General features: G+C 32.5%; 1 protein-coding gene across 8 annotated transcripts in view; it reads right to left on the minus strand.

Moving 5' to 3' along the window:
- erbb4b (erb-b2 receptor tyrosine kinase 4b) overlaps nucleotides 1-21,910 on the minus strand; it is a 655,930-nt gene that overhangs the window by 167,173 nt on the left and 466,847 nt on the right. For all 8 annotated transcript variants that reach the window (XM_087268193.1, XM_087268191.1, XM_087268190.1 and 5 more), the window contains one exon: nucleotides 7,431-7,549. In XM_087268193.1, the coding sequence (XP_087124319.1) occupies nucleotides 7,431-7,549 (119 nt within the window). The remainder of the gene's footprint in view (nucleotides 1-7,430; nucleotides 7,550-21,910) is intronic.

A 21,910-nucleotide genomic window follows, 5' to 3' on the forward strand; every position in this document is an offset into this window, starting at 1 on the left:
AATAGCTTTCATATTTTCCAAGTTGCATGATTATATTTAGAGTTACAAATGATTGTTAAAATTTACCAATATATTAATGTCATTATAGAAATTAACTACTTTATTCTCTATCTATCTATCTATCTATCTATCTATCTATCTATCTATCTATCTATCTATCTATCTATCTATCTATCTATCTATCTATCTATCTATCTATCTATCTATCTATCTATCTATCTATCTATCTATCTATCTATCTATCTATCTATCTATCTACCTATCTATCACTTGTTCTGTTTATGTTATTATTGTTGTCATTTTTAAAGTTATTATTGCCGTTATTACTGTTTATATAACCACCATGTTAAATAAATATATTAATGTTATTCTGGATCAACTACCCTATTCCCCACCATTGATAGGTTTTGTTCTGTAATATTATTCCATCCATCTATTATGTTTTATCAATATCATAGGTCTCAAACTCAATTCCTGGAGAGGTGCAGCATATGATCTATATTATTCCTACTTAATTTATTGATACCATTAACAACCTATAATTATATGCTTTCTACTGTTATACATGTTTATGTTCTCTTGTTTATATACTTTGACATGTCCACCCAGTTACCTTTACATGAACACTGTCACAATCACCAGCTATCTAATCCTGGCAGATCACTGGTAAACACGCAGATCGCTAAAGCGTTACAAATCAGTCGCTATGGACTACAAGTTCCAGTCATGCACCGCTCACACACACCTGTTCCTCATTTGGTATATTACAATCACTTACAGCTAGAAGCTGCTCATGAACTGATTACAAAGACCTTTTTATGCAGCACACGCACGCACGCACGCACGCACGCATGCACACACACACACACACACACACACACACACACACACACACACACACACACACACACCTGTGCTAAATCTTGTTTAACCATCTTTGTGAGATTATGACACATTTCCTTTGACTTGTCTGGCAGTGTTAGACCCTTGCCTTGTTTTATTGTTTACTCCTGTATGCTGCCTGCCTTCTGACCACTCGCCTGATATTTGACAACGACTCTGGATTCCCTGTAAACATCTTTTTTCCTGTGTTAACCATTGCTTGCCTGACCATTCTCTTTTCCATAAACTGCATTTGGATATGCACCTCCATTGTCAGCGTCCTTTTACATCAGACACACACATGCACGTACTGTACTGTACACTGTACACTGTACACCTGGCTGTACCTGACTGTTTTTTATGTATTTTTCTGTTATTTGTGTTTCTCTGTTTTTCATTTGTATTTGATTCCATGTCATTTGTGTACCTTACCTCTTTGAATGAAAAAAAAAACAATCTTTTTTTGTATAACATTTTATAAAATGTCATGTAATATGCAAACGATGCACCATTTTACATGATACTTCTATGATACGTACATACATAGATCTTTCAATAAAGATGAACTAATTTGAATACATTTCCTTCACACACACACAAAAAAAAATAAAAAAATAATAAAAAACCTGAACATCAGATGAGGTCAATTTATTTATTTATTTATTTATTTATTCATTTATTTATTATTTATTTATTTATTTATTTATTTATTTATTTATCAACCAACTATTAATTTATTAATTTATTTGTTTGTTTATATTGGTAAAAGTTTTTTACTGAGAAAATTTGGGGTCTCTTTATCACTCTATAATTAAAAAAATTACTCTAACTAGCTATAAAAAAAATAACGAAAACGAAATTATGTAGGAACACAACCTTACACTATACACACACACATACATATATGAATAAAAATGTGGAGTTTGTTGTATGTGAGTAATGATGAGCTTCACATTTATTTGCTCAGTGCAGTTAAAAAAAAAACATTTGAAAAAGTATGCAGTATAATTGAAATTTACAGACACAAATTGATCAAGTGGGTGGCAGAGTGGCTCAGTGCTTAGCACTGTCGCCTCACAGCAAGAATGTCGCAGGTTCGAATCTCAGCTGAGCCAGTTGGCATTTCTGTGTGGAGTTTGCATGTTCTCCCCATGTTTGTGTGGTACTCTGGTTTCCCCCACAGTCCAACAACATGTATAGGTGAATTGAATAAACTAAATTGACCTTAGTGCATGAGTGTGTGTCTGAATGAGTGTGTATGGGTGCTTCCTAATACTAGGAGGCACCTCCGCTGTCTAAAACATATGCTGGAATAATTCATTTGTTCATCAGCGGTTCATTTGCTGTGGCGACCTCTAAAATAGAGACGAAAAGAAAATGAATAAATGAATGAAATTGATTAAGTGTAAAAATAAAACACTTAATGAAAAGCTCAAAACTGACAGATGCAGCATCTCGCCTTAATAAAACAGCTGACAATGAGTCTTGCGGTCTCACTTTAGAACATTATGCAATAAAAGAACTGAAAGAAATGCTCACCCAATCAACTTCAACCAAATAAAAAAAGACTACCAATACTACATAAAAGCAGTATAGACTAACACTAATTAATATGATCCTAATGAGTGATAAGAACAGACTGTTTGCGTTATTAATCTGTCTTCAGAAACACCTAAGAATCATTTTCTGTAGAGCTGCTGAGATGTAAAAAAAAAAAAAAAATTGAAGGCATTGATCCAAATCCCAATGCATGCCACGAAAGTGTGTTTTCAATTAAAAGGGAACAATTGAGAAGTACAATATCAGTGATTACAGCTGAGGATAACTAATTAAAAAAATTGCGTAGACGTGCGATAAATCTTTCTCCAAGGCCTGGGGGAGCGAGAAGACGGTCGGGATCTGTCCAGGCAACACGTAACAAAAGTGGCCCCTGCTCACATTCACAGAAAGGCATTGTGGGAGGAAATGAGATTTTAATGGTATCTCCTGTGCAAAGACCGTTTCCTATAGGGAGATTCCTGGTCAAAAGCGAGTCATCTGTAGGCAACATGGATCTCTTTTGCAGAAGTGAATATCACAGGCGAACAAAAACTGGCAGATAAGGTATAGGGAGCCGAAATGGTTCTGCTGTTGTGAGCGAAACAGTTTTTACAAACGCAGTTTATGGGATGGCTGATAGTGCCTCGTGTGACTGACAGAATGTGTGTGCCTGTGTGTGTTGAGGAGGAAAAGGCTATTACATAGTGAACTATTTGTAAGTGAGTTGTGTGCATGTGTGTGTAGGGGTGTAAAACTACTTCAGGGATGATGCAGAGTCGATGGTGAGTCAGAGTTTACAATATAAATAAAAAGACCCGAAATTCTCTGTGTAAAAACCTGTAGCTGAAAAAAACTAACTAAATAAATAAATGTAATAATGATAATAATAATAATAATAATAATAATAATAATAATAATAATAATAATAATAATATAAAATAATAATAAATAAATAAATAAATAAATAAATAAATAAATAAATAAATAAATAAATAAATAAATAAATAAATAAATACAAATTTTGGATTGGATAAATAAATAAATAAATAAATAAATAAATAAATAAATAAATAAATGAATAAATAAATAAATAAATAAATAAATAAATAAATAAATAAATAAATAAATAAACAAACAGCTTTAGGAAACAATAGGGAGAAATAAACAAACACACAAACAAAATCACAAACTTTTAATAAAAAAAAATAAAATATATATATTTATATATAATTTATTTAATACAATTTATTGTCCATTTAGTCTTTAGATGTTTCAACCACTTAAGTCAATTTCTGACAATGAACATTTCTCAGTGAATATAGCCAATCCTTTTTGGTGCATTTGAGCAAAAAAAATTACTAAACTGGTTTATTCTTTCACCCTTTAACTGCCCCACCAAGAAAAAAGTGTAAGACCAATTTATTTTAAAAACATAGTTAAAATAAAACATTTTTAAATATTAAATCATGTTTATTTTTTGAAGTATGCAATATTTGTTTTGCCTTTTTTAACAGCAAAATCAAAATCAAGTGTAGTAGTGCAACAGGATTATCTTTGTTTGCTTTTTTTAAATAAATAAATAAATAAATAAATAAATATATATATATAAAAAAAATATATATATATATATATATATATATATATATATATATATATATATATATATATATATATATATATATATATATATATATATATATATATATATATATATATATATATAAACTAACAGCTATGTGTAAACGAGTATTAAAAACCTTCCTTCCTTATTCATAAGTCAAAAATGTGGTCAACCATTTAGTAGAACAGGCAGTTAATTAAAACAAGAGTTTGGTCAGTGGAATAGAGAATAGAAAGATAATACATTTGTTAAATTAAAAAAGAATTCTAAATTTATTGTAAAATTTCATCTAAATTATATACATTTTTAAATATTTATCCTTATATATCTTTATATTATGCTGAGCACAATATCATTGTTGTAAAAAAATAAATGAAATAAAAAAAGAGCAAATAATCTAATTTCTTTAGACTTTATTGTTTTTTGGATCATTATGTCATTCACTCTTTTGCTGGTAAACATAATTATAATTTAGCAAAGCAAAAAACACACAACAAAAACAAATAAATACAAATATATGTATTTTTTAAAATTGACTATTAAGTAATAAGCAACAAATAAGTTCGAATTCACATTACCTTCCAAATTGTGATGTAAATTAAAAAAATATCAATACAGTTTTTTAATTGCCAGCAGACTTATATTTTGAAATTTTTAAATTCCAGAATTTGCCCCATACATGAGCTCATTTGTCCAATTTTGACTGCTATGCCATCATAAATGGTTAAAATAATCCATCGAAAAAGGCTTTAAGACCAAGCGGAATTGGCTGTCATTTTAGTATGGCCAATGATAACAAAAATTTTTTACTCTATTGTTTTTAAACAGAGAAAACATAAAGGTAAATAGTGTTTCAAATCTTGTAGCTTATTCTTGAAAAAAACAAAAATACAATAAAAATAGACCATATTGAAATAGATTTGAATACTATTTTGGCTATTGTTGGTATCATCCATGAATTTTCAAATAAACTTTTTTTATAAGAGAGGATAGAAAAATTGTGAAGCTCTAAAATATTATTATTATTATTATTATTATTATTATTATTATTATTTAATTTTCATTTTTTTTAATGGCTAAATTCTGCCCGAAGAAAGTTGTGTAAGAAGAAATGTGCTGGCCAATTTATTTGCCTAATAAATGACAATACTTTTTTTTTTTTTTTACTTTAACAGATTCTGATATTTTTCTAATGATTTATAATGTAATAAATAAATATTTTTGGCATATCAAAAAGTGTGGTTATGATGACTATCCAAAAAGCTAATCGAGTTGAAAGAGTGCTTAAAATTGCATATTTAAATCTCAAAATTAAATAGAAAATATAACTGCAAAAAGGTCCACTTTTTGAAACAAAAAAGAACCACCTCATTTACCAGACTGGCTTCGGGCTTGTATAACCACTTATATGTTTACAAGCAACTGACAAAAACATGTCAAAGCATATCAGAACTTCTCCAGGCTCCTGAAACACCATCAGACCCCAGAGGATTAATATTTGACTATTATGTCAAGCAAACATATCAGGTCACAGGTACAAAAATTTGGTCCTGCTGCCACCATATAGAACTAACTGAAGTCATGTGGTCTGTGACTATAAAACTGTCACATCCGTCAGTGACCACCTGAGGGCGCTGTAGTGCACCAGGACTCAGTTGGCACAAAAGCGTCCCAGAAAGACTACGGGCCCTATCATACACCCGGCGCAGTGTGGCGCAAGGTGCGGCGCAATAGTCTTTTGGTAGTTTCAGCTTGGCGCAAGAGTCGTTTTGAGGCGTTGCGCTGTGCTGTTTAAATAGCAAATGCATTAGCGCTCATTTGTGCGCCCATAGGCGTTCTGGTCTAAAAAAGAAGGCGTTCTGAGGCGGACCGCTGGCGCGTTGCTATTTTAAGAAACTATAATAGATTTTTCATTAAACCAAAACTAACCCGGTCTAAACTTCAGCGCAGAGTTGCGCCTAGCTTACACACTGCTTAATACGCACAAGAGAGCAATAGGCAAATATCTTTACATATGAAAAAAATTAATTATTAAGGATATATATATAGGATATAATAAGAATAGATATAGGATATAAATATAAAGGATTAAAATATTACAAAACATTATTTTCTAGCCTACATAAATATGAAAAATCACTGCTTTTATGTCTTCTTCATCTCGGGAGGCTTTTTCAGTTCATTCATAACAATTAGCTTCAGTATAATGTTATTATTATTAGCAGTATTATTTGTTATATCCATATTTATATTTGTTTTATTAAAAACAAGCTTAGATTTGCCCACCTGTCAGGTTTTAGACCATAAGGGGCACAGCATGTGTTTTATGATATAACTCAGGTTTTTGAGCTCATTTTGTTATTATTGTTCATTTATTAGTTTGCTGGAAAATATAACTGAATTTAGAAATAGTTTTGCTATTAATAATAGCAATAGCTTAATAGCTTAACAAACAAAATTATTTATTTGTAGACTAATTGATGTCTGTGCGTAAAGGTTTCCCTATCCAAGAGCGAATGTGAAAGTGATCCATTATCTCTCATTCTCACGCAGTAGATGCTCTGTTTAACAGTTTTCTGTTAAAAATCTGTTAACTGTTTGCTAGTGAAATGCTCATTTTTTCCACTTGGACTTACTTTGCGTCCTGTAAATATCGAATGCGCTCTTGGCGCGACGCAGCTGACTCTTAAAGGTAATGGGAGATAAGACTCTAATTGGTTTATTCTCAAAACACACCTAGAAGTCATTAAGAAAATAAACTCAACCCTTTTAGACCATGCGCCATGGCGCAAAGCAGGTTTTCCCGTCCTTAAATTAGCAAAAACGCGCTCTGACACGCCCTGAAAGCGTTTGCGCCCTGCGTTTTGCGCTCTGCACATGGACCGTCAAAATAGAGCCCTACATTTCCATACATACCACGCACATACACCGGAACATGTACACTGACCTGTCATCACATCTGTTCTGTGTTACCGTTGATTATCTGGACTATTTATACAACCCTTCCACCTCTGTTTGTCATCGCGTCGTTTGTCTACCTTGTCTCTCTTATCTCCAGTTCCAGTAAGTCTGATATTCCGAGTTGTTATTCCTGATCTTGTTTTTGTATTTTTTGCTAAAGTCTAGTTTGTAGAGTTATTGTTTCTGAGCCTCGTCTCTGATTTAGTTTCTGGTTTTGTCGTTTGTTTGTTACTTTGTATTTTGATCACCTTGTTTGTTTCACTGTAAATAAATATCTGCACTTGGATCCGCACCTTTTGTTTTTGTTCTGTTTTGATCACGCATAACGTGACAAAAACTAACAGCAGAGATTAAGATCAGCAACTCTTAATATGACAACATGTTTATGTGTGTGTTTGTGTGTCTTATAAGAATACAGAAGACATACGAAGCAGTCTGTGTTTTTTGGTCCAGAACAGCCTCCAGCACATTCAGGATGGCAACAGTCACTGACGTACGGCCCAAAACAGCGGCCATCACACTGCTCCGCGCACACCGTCTTCGTCACTGGGAGAAAAAAAAAAAAAGAAAAAAACAGATGTAAGAATTAGCATTTGTCTTGAATGATTCCTTCAACGCTAACACCTCATTGCACTAAACAGCTGTCTAGATGCCAGAGAGAGCGGTTCTGTGAGTAAACAGAGCTCCAGCCAATGAGAACATGTGGGGAGGTGAGGTCTCTTAACTGCAGAGTGATGCTGATGCTTTCCTCTTCCAGCGATACGCACACTAATGAATATAGACATTCACGGTAATTCTGACCATATGGTAAGCTGAACGCATCTCCAGAGTTTCAGCTGCTGAACGAGCTCAGGGAGCTTTCTGAAATAAGGCCAGCAATATATTTTATGCACTGTAAGGACGCATTTGTGAATGCTTGGCTTGCGTACTGTAATTATTATTATTTTTTTTGCATTTACAAGATGGTAACAAGCTAATAGTTCATCCAAAAATTAAAACGAATGGAAAAACGAGCAAATGAATAAAATCAATAGCTACACACATTTTGAGAATAAAAAAGGAATATACAGGCAAAACAAATGAACACTAATTATATTAACTACTGCTACTACTACTACTACTACTACTAATAATAATAATAATAATAACAAGAATAACAATTGTTATTATAATTATCTTTCATTTATTTTATTTTCGGCTTAGTCCCTTTATTAATCCAGGGTCGTCACAGTGGAATGAACCCCCAACTTATCCAGCACAATTTTTACGCACGGGATGCCCTTCTAGCCACAACCCATCTCTGGGAAACATCCACACAAACTCATTCACACTCATACACTATGGACAATTTAGCCTACCAAATTCACCTATACCGCATGTATTTGGTCTGTGGGGGAAACCGGAGCACCCGGAGGAAACCCACAAGACAGGGAGAACATGCAAACTCCACACAGAAATGCCAACTGACCCAGCCGAGGTTCGAACCAGCGAACTTCTTGCTGTGAGGCGACAGCACTACCTACTGCGCCTCTGCGTCACCTATTGTTATCATTATTATGTGAACTTTTTCCACTCTGAAAGTGGTGGTAGGAATTTACTTGCATATAATGAATCACTAAAGAACACAAATACAACTTTTTTTTTTTATTTGCAGTTTTATGTCAAAAAAGGAAGGGAAAAAAAGATGGTCTTAGAACTCAAGAAAGCTGTATTTAATACATTATAAACACAGTGTACACTGTATTTATATACACTTGTGGGAAAAAAAATATTATAAAACAACTGTTTTCTATTAAACGCATAAAACCTTCAGAAACAATTAGTTAATAAAAATAAAATTAAAATAAAAATCAAGAAATGCATTTATTAAAATATGTATCTTGTGAAGTGTTATAAGTGTGATACAAATATGGATTTTGAATAATTTAATGCATTAATGCACTTTTTTTGTGGTCCTCATGAGGAAAACAGTTCATAAAATTTACAGAACAAAGCATTTTGGAAATGCAAAAATGCAGAATGTTTCCTGGGAGTGTTGGGTTTAGAGGTAGGGCATGGGTAGGGGGATAGAATATACAGTGTCTGTAGTGTATAAAAGATGAGATGTCCACATAAAAAAGCTGTACGAGTGTGTTTGTGTGACTGTGCATGTGTGTTTGGGTGTATGTGTCTGTTTGTTTGTGTGCGTTACGAGCACGGTGGTTGTAAAATGGTGTAATTGGATTTCCACGGCAGCATTTGCATGCACACTCTTGTTCCGGCTGACTGCACGCCACACATCCTCTTACAAACGCGTGGTAATTCTTTATCAAGAGTTTGTAAGTGTGACGGGATTCAGATGTACATTGATCTGAGTGCGCTGGCATAACATTTCAAGCTGTGACGGCAATGCCCTGCTGGGCAACATGTTATACTTCATCTACAACCATTTCAAATTATCAATCTCATTTTGGAATAATTTTTATGCATGCAACTTTTATGATCTCTTGCTAACTGAATATTTTTAAATGTTTAAATATTCATCCAAAGCCAAAGCCGTTAATGAAACATACTTATTTTACAGTCCAAAAAAAAAAAAAAAGAATTTACTGAAAGATGCCAAAAGAAAAAGAAAACTACACAAAACATACAATTCTGAAACACTTTAAGTTGAAATAGATGGATAAATTGTTACATCATCATCCATGTTTACACATCATTGATGCCTAATGGGTATGGGTAATGGGTTGTGCATAAAGCAGTTAAAACTATATTACAGGTCCAAAAATGAATACGCCAAAATGCTTATTTTAAAGGGGACATATTTTGCTTGTTTTCTTTTTGTTTTTTTTGTAAAATATAACTGAAGCAATGGTCTTCAGAAAGTGAGGTTTCAGTTAAAAAATTCTCATAGATCTTTTAATGCCACCTTTTGATAATTTTGTGTGTGTGTGAGTGAGTGTCTTTTTAAATGTAAATAATATGCTGCTCCCCAGCCACTGCTCCATCTCCTGTTTGTTATTCACTGTCTGAAACATTAATTTGGTTCTAACTATCATCTCAAAAGCTGTTATGTTCACGTGACTGCAGTTCTTCATCAGTATTAAAGTTTATTTATTGCATGCATCTTAAACCCGTCACATCTGAAGCAGGAGCACATGAAATGGTAGTCAGAGGGCAGATGATTTAATGTAATCTGCATCCTGTAGAGCTTAAACTGTCAAAAATACACAACGCTCACATAAACACACATGCTGTGCAAGTCATTAAGTCGTAATTTAAACTTTTTTACATATTTTACATTTGACTTCTTTAAAAAAAAAAAACAGTTTTACATCGTCTTTTATAACACCCATTTTATTTGTCATAATTTAGCATTTTTATCTCAAAATTATAACTTTTAATGTCACATTTTGGTGTCAGATTTATTAGAAATGGGTTTTTATAAATAAATAAATAAATAAATGAAATGTATTATTATTATTATTATTATTATTTTTTTTTGTAATTTATTATTATTATTATTATTATTATTGTTGTTGTTATTGTTACTATTGTTGTTGCAATTTAATATTATTATTACAAAAGCAACAACAACAACAATAATAATAATAATAATAATAATAATAATAATAATAATAATAATAATTATTATTATTATTATTATTATTATTATTATTATTATTATTATTATTATTATTATTCTTATTGGGGCGGCGCAGTGACGCAGTGGGTAGTGCTGTCGCCTCACAGCAAAAAGGTCGCTGGTTCGAGCCTTGGCTGGGTCAGTTGGCATTTCTGTGTGGAGTTTGCATGTTCTCCCTGAGTTCACGTAGGTTTCCTCCGGGTGCTCCGGTTTCCCCCCACAGTCATAAGACATGCGGTACAGGAGAATTGGGTAGGCTAAATTGTCCATAGTGTATGTGTGTGAATGAAAGTGTATGGGTTTCCCAGTGATAAGTTGCAGCTGAAAGAGCATCGACTGCATAAAAACATGTTGGATAAGTTGGCAGGTCATTCGGCTGTGGCGACCCCAGTTAATTAAAGGGACTAAGTCAAAAAGAAAATGAATAAATTATTTTATGAAATATTATTATTATTATTATTATTATTATTATTATTATTATTATTATTATTATTATTATTATTATTATTATTATTATTACTATTATTATTTTTATTTTGTAATTGTTTTTATTTACTTTTTTTGCTCAGTTAAATAGAAATGACAAATAAATTTAAATTATTGTATTGGTGTCTGCATTTCTAATGAACATTTCCTAACACATACACCCCCAAGCAAAAATGTTGGTACAAAAAGGTCATCTACCACTTTACACACACACAATGTCTCCATGACAGCTTCACTTTCAAATCTGCATAATATAGCCTCCATTTCATTTTAGTGAAAAGGTACATATTCAATACACAATGCAAGCATAATTATGTATATAGAATAGATTCAACAGATAACTGTGAACTGGCCTTCCTCTGAAATACCACTTTACTACTGCCATTATGACACTGCGAGCCATTACTGCATAGACACTAAATGGCCTGTTTTCCCCAAAACAAAAGACATGGCGCTGTACTAAAGGCCCACTCAGAAGAGAGATGATATGTTGATTCATTTGCTATAAAACACGCTTTTCAAAACACACCCGGCTCTCGCAATTACACACCATCAATCTGATAAAAGTACAAGGAAGACCATAAAGCACAGAATATTTAGCCTCTGAGAGTTTCATTAGCGGCTCAACTGCTGTGGTTTATAGTGCAGACACATTTTTAGGTCAAGAAGCGACACTCTTGTTTGGATGTAATCCCCGTTTAGCAATGCACAAATTGATTCCAAATCTAATTATGCTTTAAAAAAATAATTTGAATACGGCATATTGAAATATTTACTGAGCATCAAGTGGGATGAGTAGAAATACAGATTTAAGTTTGCAGAAACGTTGGAAAAAGCAATCCGGCAGAAATCCGACAAGACTGTTTAATGCTCTCAACTTAGTAAATAGCTTCATTAGCGTGAGATGGAACTCAAATCCATTTCACAGTTGCGCAGTTCTCCAATTACGTCGTCCTTATCGTTTGGACAATTAAGGCTACTGGAGCTAGGCGGCTGGTGGCGAGACGAGCTGGGGATTTAAACTCTGTGATGAGAGGATGAAGGTGAGGATGGTCGAGATGAGCGGAGAGGAGAGTTAGAGAGAGAGGAGAGACTTTTCTTGTGGTGACATGTACTGTAGTGTCTGTGTGAAGGCAGTGCAATGGTTTGATGATGGCTATAAATGAGATCAGAATTCAGGAGTCACCGTTTGAAGTGGATCAAAAATAGTTCTTTATCCAAAGACATAATGAAAGATTTTGATCCACTTCAAGTGTTGTCTACTGTATACTGCAGAGATAAGAAGAGGCTCTGTTTCCAAAAATAGTGAGCTGCTTATGTCAACAACATCTTTAGTTCACCTCATACTTATGTATAGTATGTATGTATGTATGAATGTATGTATGTATGTATGTATGTATGTATGTATGTATGTATGTATGTATGTATGTATGTATGTATGTATGTATGTATGTTTGTATGTATGTATGTATGTATGTATGTATGTATGTATGTATGTATATGTGTATGTATGCATGTATGTATGTATGTATGTATGTATGTATATGTGTATGTATGCATGTATGTAAATGTATTTATGTACAGTTGAAGTTGAAGAATTATTAGCCCCTTAATTTTTTATTTATTTTTTTATATTTCCCAAATGCTGTTTAACAGAGCAAGGAAATTTTCACAGTATGTCTGATAATGTTTTTTTTTTTTTTATTCTGGAGAAAGTCTTATTTGTTTTATTTCGTCTAGAATAAAAGCAGTTTTTGATTTTTTGAAAAAACATTAAGGTCAAAACATTAACCTCATTTATTTATTCATTCATTTAATTTATTGCTGTTGCTTTCTTGTGTTGTTTTAAGCCCATGTTTTGTTATAGTATATACATTATGAAATATAATACACCACTGGTGATGGTACGTTTTTATTTTATTTATTTATTTTTTTAATTTACATTTTTAATTTATTTTTAAATTTAATTTAATTATTTTTTATTTAAATCAATTATTTTATTTTATTTTATTTCATTTTATTTAATTTAAAAAATCTAATTCTATCTTTAATTTTAATAATTATTTTTTATTTAATTAAATGTAATTATTCATTTTTAATTTTATTTGTTTTTCAATGGAATTAAATTGAATTTAAAATAATTTAATTTATTTTTTTTATAATAATTATTTTTTTAATTTAATACAATATTTTATTTTATTTTATCTCATCCTATCTTATCTTACTTTTAATTTTATTCAATTAGTTATTTTTATTTTATTTTATTTTTATTTATGAATTTTTTTATCATTTTTATTTTTCAATTAATTTAATTAATTAAAATTTTATTTTATTTTATTTTATCTCATTCTATCTTATCTTACTTTTAATTTAATTTAATTATTTATTCTTTAATTTGGTTTATTTTAATATTATTTTATTTTATTTAATATGATTCATTTTTGCTTTTTATTTAATTCAATTTAACTTTAATTTAATTCAATAATTGATTTTATTCTATCTCATTCTATCTTATTTTACTTTTAATTTAATTTAAATAGTTATTTTTGCTTTATTTTATTTTTTAATTTAATTAATTAAAATTAAAGTTTTTTTTTATTTGATTAAAGTTTTTTGAGTTTTTTATTTTATCTCATTCTATCTTATTACTTTTATTTAATTTAATTACCACTTTTATTTTATTATTTTTATTTCATTAATTTTTATCTAATTTTGTCTTATCTTACCTTTATTCATTCATTCATTCATTCATTTTCTTGTCGGCTTAGTCCCTTTATTAATCCGGGGTCACCACAGCGGAATGAACCGCCAACTTATCCAGCAAGTTTTTACGCAGCGGATGACCTGCCAGCCACAGTTTTATATATATATATATATATATATATATTTTTTTTTTATAATATTAATATTAAAAAGTTCACAATTTTATTAATTGTTTAAAAAAATATATGTTTGGTACAGATATTTAGTTGCTGTTTTTAGTAACAGCCTGATTCAAAACTTTTGAAATAAACTGAGATTTGAGTCTCCTGTTTAATATAAAAACAATGCAACAACAGCTACTTTCAGCATATCACATGAACTATCAAACATCTTTAATATCATACAGTACTGCTTTCCCCTGGTTTTCACCATGTAAATATTTGACTGCAACTCTTTTGCAGCGTCTAGTGCATGAAACAGCATCCTAAAAATGATGCACCCAGTATCTGTTCCAAATCATTTACTTATGGGGTTTCATTTTACTTAGTATGCTCACTACATTTACAACACAGCCCCAGAAAGACAGAAGCGCCTGTTCATATAAATGGTTTCTTCATATTACTAACAGATTTTCTCTCAGAGGTCTAGAAGATGGAATGAAAACAAAACTGAGTGAGAAGAATGAGAGTGTGCTGGTGCCCAGATGGAGGGACAGAGTGAAATGACAGGTACATCTGCAGAATAGAGAGGGAAGAGGAAACAGGAAGGACATCGTGAATAATTATAGTGCATTTGGAGAAGGAAAATGGCTCATATTCTGCTACTTGACCCGCCAAACCATTTTACTATATGGAGAAGTCTATAAAAATGATTGTCCATTACATGAATGAATGGTGATATCAGCAGGGCAGTACACATTCCAGGTACATGATAGTTTTCCTGCCATTCTGTAAAGTGAAATGGCCCTGCTCTGCTCATCTGTGTGATGATACTGTCGTGAATACAGATACTGTACATGGCCTCACAGATGAGCTCAAATACTATTAGCAGATACAGACAGAATTATGAGATGTCTTGCATTTATATTTAAAAGGAAATTCTGCAGAGAGTTGTGCTTTGAATTGGAATATTCATTGCAAAACAAGCTACAGAACATTCGTTCATTAATTTTCCTTTGGCTTAGTCTTTATTTCAGAGGTCGCCACAGTGGAATGAACCACAAACTATTCCAGCATATGTTTATGCAGTGGATGGCCTTCCAGCCATAACCCAGTATACTCACTATACACACTCATATACTATGGCCAAAATGTGCAGATATTTATTTATTGTATTTTTTTCATCTGTGGATTTAAGTGGAATAAACTTAAAAGCTTAAGAACTAAACACTTAACAATTAAAAGATAAAACAAAAATATAAAAACTTTGTAACTTTCATTCATGGTTTGCAATTCAAATCCAATTAGATCCCCCTGTTTGGTAAACACAAAAAGTGCCTCATATACTACACTCATCGGCCACCTTATTAGGTACACCTGTCCAACTGCTCGTTAAAACAAATTTCTAATCAGCTAATCACAAGGCATGTAGACATGGTCAAGACAGATTGGGAAAGATGTTTTAAGTGACTTTGAAGTGTATCTGAGTATTTCAGAAACTGATCTACTGGGATTTTCATGCGTAACCATCTCTAGGGTTTAAGAGGATGGTCGGAAAAAGAGAAACTATCAAGTGAGCAGCAGTTCTGTGGGTGTGTTATCCTGCTGGAAGTAGCTATCTTCTGAAGGCTACTTCCAGCAGGATAGCGCACCATGTCATAAAGAGCAAATCTTCTCTGACTTGTTTCTTGAACATGACAATGAGTTCACTGTACTCAAATGCCCTCCACAGTCACCAGATCTCAATCCAATCGAACACATATGGAATGTGGTGGAACACATCATGGATGTGCACCCGACAAATCTGCAGGAACTGCGGTATGTTATTATATTAATATGGACCAAAATCTCTAAGGAATATTTCCTGTACCTTGTTGAATCTATGCTACAAAGGATTAAGTCAGTTCTGAAGCCAAAAGAGGGTCTCACCTGATACTAATACACTGAAAAAAAAATGTTGCCTGCAAAACTGATGCAAACAATTTATTTGTGTTAAATAAAAAAAATAAAAAAATAAAAAATGTAATTGTTACATGCCTGGGGGTGTTGCTCTGTTGTTCCCTCCTCCCCTCTCTGTTTCTATTTGCTGTCTCCTATACTTCTAAAATCTAGGTGTTCCGATTGGTTAGCAGAGTTCTCCCGAGTGGACCAATCAGAAGAGGATGGGTGTTATTTAAACGCTCCAGTGATGACTCAGCCCAGATGAGAGGAGGATCCATGTTGCTTGTTGCTGCTGTGGTTTTGTAACTTTTGGTACCTATCTTGTGCTCGGGTTCGCTTTAAAGAGTTTTTGTGATTTAAAAATACCAAGAGGGAAGTGAAGGGAAGTATGTCACGTGACTTACATTTTACACACACGTAGTAGATTTTTTTGTTATTCCACTAGGTAAGAGGCGGGTGCTACCATATGTATGTTTGTTCCAGTCAGTGCAGTTGAGTAAGGGGCGTGTGACGCTGAAGATGTTTTTTTTCTTATTTACATATTTCTCTTTAGTTATTTAGAGGTGGGGGAGGGATTAGTTAGAGGGTGTTTAATTTGTTATTTTCTTTGATTTGGCACCGCTTATTCTCCTTCCCTCCATCAGGTATTTTTGTTTACTTTTTGCATTTGCATTTTGTTTTATTGTACATATTTGTAAATATACTTTGGGTGATTTAAATATTCACTTCTTAATAATTTTTTTTCAGTGTAAGCTGCACCCAATAAAGTGGGCGGTGAGTGTATATCTATTAAAAACAGAAAATATTACTTTACAAACTATATCATACGTAAATCATATATATAAACATTTGCATATAATTCGATAATATTACTGAAATGTGGGCTTATGAACTGTATACATTAACTAGTGGGCGGAGTTAAACAGGCAATGATGCATACGTGCTGCTGATCTTCTTCTGTAGAGGTGGAGTTTATACACACTTATGTAATAGTGGCACATTCTTTTGCCTAAAATACATGCTGCTTTAAGACTAAAGAGACAGTTATGACTTTATAATACATTGAACTCTCATATGTCAAAAGACCAAGAGAATTCAGATGTTTTAATTCATGACCTCTTTAATTTACTCACCCCTCATTAACAATGTGACTTTTTCAGTGTAAAAACATTAATAATACCTTCAAATGAAATCATGGTCTACAGTGATAAAATCTAAGTCAACTGTTGTCATCACGTTTTTTGAGTTAAAGAAATGAAAAATAAGACAGCACAGAGGCAACACCCATGACTCCTAGTGATACACTGAGGTCAAGTGAAATGAAACAATCTGTCTGTTCAAGAAACAGAATATTATTTATAGCATTATTACCTTGTGCTAGCTCAAACCTGCAGATTGTTCAGTTTGAATGTCTTAGATTTGTTTTTTGGTCACATGGTCAAGGAAGGTAAAATAACATAGGATGCACTCCTTCCTTTCTTATGCACCAGGCACTTCTGTGTTTCTGTTTGTACCAAAAGCTCTTTTGTATTTTTAAACTTTTCCTACAGCCACATAGAAATCTAAAATGTTTAAATATATTAAAATAGTTTTTTTTTTCTATTGTATAACTTCTATTAATCCATAATTTAGATTTTTATACTTAATATTGTTGTTATTATTTTAAGGTCATGAGTAGTTGTCTAAGCATTTCACTGCAAATCATACTGTGTATGACTGTATGACTGCATATCACCACTGTGTATGTGACAAATAAATTTTGAATTTGAATATTCTAACTGTGGATGTGTGTTATTTCTCTGACCCTTTTTCTCTCTGGCATTTCATGCATTTATTTTAACTAATTCTCAAAACAAATTCAGTTTTAAGCAAAACAAACTACAGTTATTAAGTTGTTTAATTTTCAAGTATGCTGTGAATTACTTTTGTTTTAACATTAACAATTGACTCCTTCATACAGCGGGGAAAATAAATATTGAACACATCACTATTTTTCTCAGAAAACATTTCTAAAGGTGCAGTTGAAATGTTCACCAAATGTTGATATAGCAACCAAAGAAATCCAGATAACAAAGAAAACAAATCTAATTAGTTTGCAAATTAAGTTGTGTGTAATAAAATGAAATGATGCAGGGACAAAGTATTGAACACATGAAACAAAGGGATGTGTAAAGGCAGTGAAAGCCCGGACAGCAGATGAAATCTCTCACTAGTTATTCAGCAACCCTCTGCACTTCGTCATCATAAATTAATATTCGCTGCTTTAGTCCAAGATCTACATTAGCAGGATGATAAAAATGAAACCAGGGTGGACATTTTAGCAAGACAATGATCCAAAACACAGCCAAGGAAGCTCTCAAATGCTTTCAGAGAAGGTAAATCAAGCTGCAGAATGGCCCAACCAATCACCGGACTCTAATTAAAAACAAAACAAAAAAAAACAAAAACAAATTAAATATCATATTTGATAGACGAGACCCACAGAACCATCAAGATTTTTACACTCTGTTGAAGTTTGTAAAGAAATCACATCTGAGCAAATCATGTGACTTCATTCTTTATATGAGAGCCGTCTTTAAGCTGCCATCAATAAAAAGCCTTTTATATAAAGTGTTCATTACGTTTCAGTAGTTCAGTACTTTCTCTATGTGTAATTTCATTGTTATCACATGGCATAACTAATTCTTCAAATTGTTTTGTTTTGTTTTATTTGTATGTTTGCATTGTTTGGGTTTTACCAAATTCTGGTTCAATTTCATGTTAACAGCTCCTTTAGAAATATCATTCCCAGAACAAAACATGACTTGTTCAATACTTATTTTCCCCACTGTATAGCGATACAATATAATCACACAATAGCAATGCTCTCCCACATATTTTGCTATTAGATTTTAGAAGGTGGCTTTGACTAGAAATGCTGGAAAGGTTTCTTTGGTCATTCAACAATACTACAGCTTGAACCACTGCAGTAAACACCACCTTATAACCTTTAACCCACAGTCTCAGCTGTGTTCCTGAGCATGTTCTTGACAGTCTATATAGTGTGAACCTCCTGACATTTCATGACAGGTGCAAACTCACACGAGCTGGAAATAGGACATGTGTTCTGAATTGTTCATCAAAATGTTACTTCACTGAGAAAAAAACAAAAAAAAAAAACGCTTTTCTTACTTTATTTTTATTACATTTTAAGATTATTTTGCCTACTCCATTGGCAGATAATTCAATTGACAAATTATTTTGCATGTTTTAAGGAAAAAAAATCATTGAATTTTAGCATATTATTTCTAAAAACAAACCAATATGTTTTGCTTGTCTAGAAAATGCGTCCTGGTTTAAAAAATGTTAAGAAATTTTTACTAGAAGCAAGACAAAATCTAAGAAAGAATGCGTTTTTTTATTGTTCAGCCCTGAACCTATTGTGAATGCTGCAACCTATATAAGTAAGATTATGTTCTGTAAGAATACAGGTAACTGACTTTTCACAGATTCCGAACTTCAGATCTATGTCATTATACACTCTCAGAAATAAAGTTATGTAAGCTGTCACTGGGGTGGTACCTTTTCAAAAGGCACACATAAAGGGTCCATATTGGTACCTCAAAAGTATACATTAGTACCTTAAACTTTTTAAGAGGAACATTTGTGTACTTCTTAGGTACTAATATACCCTTGAGGTATTAATACCTTTGTACATTTTGTACCATCCCAGTGACAGCTCACTTAGCTGTACTTCTGAGAATGTAAGCAAAAATAATCTTGAACTTTAAACTGTTATGAACACAATAATGATCATTTGCAGAGGCTGTAGATTAAAAGTAACAAAGTTGTAAAACATTTCAATTGCATAAACATCATCATTTTGCTGCCTAAACCCTCAGTGTATCATCAAGAGCCACTAGTAATAATCTGGTTTTGTCTGTATATGTTTTTTGTACTACTTAAGTTTTACCAGCCATTGACTTTAATGAATGACAGCTAAAACAGACATAAAGGGATATGTAACACTTTGCAAAAAGATAGTATTAGCTAGTTAATGCATATTACTAACATAAATAACAATATATATATATATATATATATATATATATATATATATATATATATATATATATATATATATATATATATATATATATATTGAGCCAAAAACTGAGCTTTTTGAAAAAGCTGAAGAGGTCGTTTTCATTTTAAAATGCTGCTATTCCATGTCAGTGTGAATGGGGGGAAATGGAGACATTTGAAAACGGAGGAGTGGCTGCTGATTGGGGATTTTTCCTCAATATAAAGTGGCCTAAACAAAGTTCAGTCTTGCATCCTCTCCTTGTAAGTTTCGACTGCAAGTTTGATATGAAAAACAAACTCCCATCATCTTCTCTGTATGCATATTTATAACAAGACTGACCCAATAAAATAACTGCTTCCTTTTATTTTCATTAAAAATATGAAACATACCCTCTCTTTTGGCCATTAAAAAAATATATTGTACAATAAGTTTATATAAAATAGGAAATAAAGACAAGCAATCAGTCAAATGTGCAGTTACGTTGTTTTTATTATTAATATATTAACTTATCTTGTGCTCAGCCAAAACACATTACCTGAGAACAAGTAGTAGATTCAAAAGAAAAACAAAAGTCAGGGAATATGTTGTTAGATAAAGACAAGATAAATTAAATATCACATTTAACAAATATTGCTAGATTAGATCCAGCGATAGATCCTTAATGAACAGGCTAACGTGTACAACTCTCATCGCTGCAGTGCATGCCAGAGTGTGTGGTCATGTGATGTGCGTTTTCAGCGGTATAGTGTGAACGGAGAGTTGTTCAGAAACGCTGGGTGAAATGCTAGTGTGGACGTAGATGGTTTTCATTCATTTGAAAACTAAAACGTATTAGTGTAAGTGGGGCCTTAGATGGCCTGAGTACATTTCATTAAATGTTCAATTCAAAACAATATTAAAGAGTACATTGTAAATATTAACAAATTCTCGCCTAAATTCCCTAAAATAATGACTGGAAACTACAGGATAAAAAAAAGAAAATCTGATTCTTAGCTCTATATAAATTGATTATGAATACACAAGGAGCGGGTGATGTGCATACCATTCTGTGGAAATTGTCTCCAGAAATGATCTGGCTCAGAATCCATGCGAGCTTATTAGCTTTCCGTCTCCTTTAGCTCATGCTAATGACATAAGAGTACCGCAACGCAAACTAACTGCCAAGAGAGGATTTTCTCCAATATGAAAATTTCAAAAAATCGTTTCCTTTTTTTTACACTGGAGTGTTTTGTCCTTCAAAATATGCCCTTATGGCTGCATTAGCGAGATTATCTAGACGAGGTAATGACATGTTTTTGAGCAGCCTGACTTAGCATTTGACTGCATTATGAAAGCATGTCAGGGGAAATCACAGCTCCGACGTGTTGTGATCGAGCTTGTTGAGAAGCAGTCTAAAGAAGGGAGGTGGAGGATTTGGCTACGTGGGAGAGTTTTGAGGGACCTGAAGTAATTAATCCTGGCAGTTTTAAGTGCAAGCTGGTTTCCACAGCTACATGTGAGAGGAGAGGGAGAGTCAGGCTTCCTGTCTCCCTCTTCAATTATCCTCCACAGGGAGAAAAGTAGCGAGCCTTGGCCTGCTGGAGGTGCCTGTGGAGAAAGCTGGAGACTCTCACAGAGTGGAACGACTCTTCACCTCACTGTCTCTGCAGAGTCCGGATATTATATTCATGAATAAAAGTCTCTTCTAAGAGATTTTTTTTTTTATTCTTACCGCTTGATAAGGTATGCTCTGTAAAGCAATATGACTTTAAAATATAATAAAAGCAACAGAGGCTGTTCTAGAGACTTTTCCTTAAAGGTCCCATGAAAGTAAAATAAAGTTTTTTAGATGTAAGTATCAGTATTTGGCAACACTCAAGAATAATAGTCCCTTAATTAATGTTAGTTAATGTATTTACTAACATTAAGTATGAATTTATTCATCTGAG

Source organism: Danio rerio, chromosome 9 (genome assembly GCF_052040795.2).
Source record: "Danio rerio strain M-AB ecotype USA chromosome 9, GRCz13ab, whole genome shotgun sequence".
Lineage (NCBI taxonomy): Eukaryota > Metazoa > Chordata > Actinopteri > Cypriniformes > Danionidae > Danio > Danio rerio.